We start from the raw sequence: 2,076 nt of genomic DNA, 5'->3' as shown, positions 1-2,076 counted from the left end.
GTCGCTGGAGAAGGATGTCATGCTGGGTAAGGTGGAGGGTCAGAGAAAAAGAGGAAGACCCCCAACGAGATGGATCAGCCAGGTGACATCACTGATGGCGTCAAGTGTGGCGGTGGTAGTGAGGTTCGCCCAGGATCGGACATTGCTTCGTTCTGCTATGGGGTCGTTATGAGTCGGTTCCGACTCGATGGCACCTGACAACAACAACAACAAGTGCCCATCAATGGAATCGATAAACAAACTCTGGTATATACACACAATGAAATACTATGCTACCTTGAAGAATAATGATAAACCTGCAAAACCCTGTATAACATGAATGAACCTAAAGGAAACAACGCTGAGTGAAATTGGGCACAAAGGCATAGATATTGCATAAGACCATTACTGTAAAAGAAAAAAGATTTCCATGCTAAAAGAATAATTATTTGAAGGTTAGAGGGGCGGGTGGGAGGGGAAAGTAACTCACAGATTAGGGGATAGACGTATGATAATGTGGGGGACAAGGAGGGCAATAAATAGGAGGGGGCGGGCAATGCACAAGAAGGTGGAGGAAGGCAGAGAAACAGGGATGAGAGAGAAAGGCTTTAGGAGGTATGTTGTTGTTAAGTACCGTGGAGTCAGTTTTGACTCATAGCGACCCTGCACAGGGTTTCCGAGGCTGCAAATCTTTACGGGACCAGAAAGCCTCATCTTTCACCCGCGGAACTGCTGGTAGTTTCGAACTGCCGACTTTGAGGTTAGCAGCCCGATTTGTAGCCACTATGCCAGAGCTCTGCATGGGCTAAATCAGATAGAGGTAGATTGTGACGTATGTACAGCCTTGGACTATCAAGGCTCTATGATATAGCGATTGAACATAAGCTGAATGGGTAACAGAGAGGAAATAATATTAAGGTGCTTGACGGTTTTGCAGATATTGGGTTCCCCTGCCTACTAGTATAATATACAGAAAGCTTGTAGGCCGGCTTTAATGAATTGGATTATATAAAAGGCCACTTAAGAGGGCAGTTTACCTATAGCTTGCCGGCAGGCACCATGGCAAGCCTATGAGCAGGTCCAGAAGGGTCCCCTGAAACTGAAAGGTGTCGCAGAGGTCGGCACGACCAAGCGGAAGAAGGACAAAGACAAGGCAAAACTTCTGGAAGCGATGGGAACAAGCAAAAAGAACGAGGAAGAGAAGCGGTGCGGCCTGGACAAGAAGACCCCGGCCCAGGTGGCCTTCCAGAAGACGCAGAAGACGCGGCAAATGGAAAGGATCCTGAGCAAAGCGTCCAAAACCCACAAGCAGAGAGCGGAGGGCTTCAACAGACACCCGGACACACACACAGAGCATTCCGACATTCCCAAAGTCAGCTGGACCAAATAGCCTCCCACCTTATGGACGTGGCATGGCCTCAAAGGGAAGCGAAACACAAAGTTAGGTTTATGTCAAGTGCCTTTGGCATTTTCCAGAAACATTCTTTACGTATGCCTTTGCATTTTCTGTTCTGACAGTGCTTTTTGAAACTCTCTCCATTCTGGAACTTGATTAAAGTAAGCTAGCTGTCCTCTCACCCAATTTTGGTTTCTCAGTGGCCCATAGAAGATAAATATTTTCAGCATGGACTGGAAAACTTTGGAAGTTTATCCAGCATGTAAGTGCCACATACAAATGTCTAGTTCTCTGAGTTGCATTTAAGCCTCAGAGGACAACCAGCCAGCTCTCTTCACGCAGATAAAACTGATTCCGAGGGTGAGGAGCCAACACAGGTGTGGCCTGTGCCTTCAGATGTGAGCATTACGCTTCTGAGCTCCCATTAGTTGGAGCTTAAGTTGTCCCATCCAGGACCTGGAGAAGTTACCCACAAGTTCTTTGGTTAGTTTACTGAGGACTGCCGTGTGTGGCAAGGATGGGCATCCCTCCTCATCCTTTTCTGAGCCCATAACTGGCCTGCAGCCCCTTCCCAAGTTTCCCCATTCCAGACATTTCTAATGGGTGTTACCATGGCCCCAGTAGTTGTTGTTGTTGTAAAGTGCCATCAAGTCAAGTCTGATCCATAGCGACCCTGTAATAAGGTTTCCAAGGAGCAGCTG

General features: G+C 47.5%; 1 protein-coding gene across 1 annotated transcript; it reads left to right on the top strand.

Moving 5' to 3' along the window:
* Window positions 1–535: 535 nt before the first annotated feature.
* On the top strand, window positions 536–1,369 carry LOC102837333 (protein FAM32A-like). The gene is made up of 2 exons (XM_006863950.1): window positions 536–594; window positions 1,012–1,369. Exons 1-2 carry the CDS (start codon window positions 536–538, stop codon window positions 1,367–1,369), a joined length of 417 nt encoding a protein of 138 aa, XP_006864012.1.
* Window positions 1,370–2,076: the final 707 nt, after the last annotated feature.

This window comes from Chrysochloris asiatica, unplaced genomic scaffold (assembly GCF_000296735.1).
Source record: "Chrysochloris asiatica unplaced genomic scaffold, ChrAsi1.0 scaffold00057, whole genome shotgun sequence".
In the NCBI taxonomy this organism is placed as follows: Eukaryota; Metazoa; Chordata; class Mammalia; order Afrosoricida; family Chrysochloridae; genus Chrysochloris; species Chrysochloris asiatica.
The sequence above is the reverse complement of the archived record's forward strand: the minus strand, read 5'-3'. Positions and strand labels throughout refer to the sequence as shown.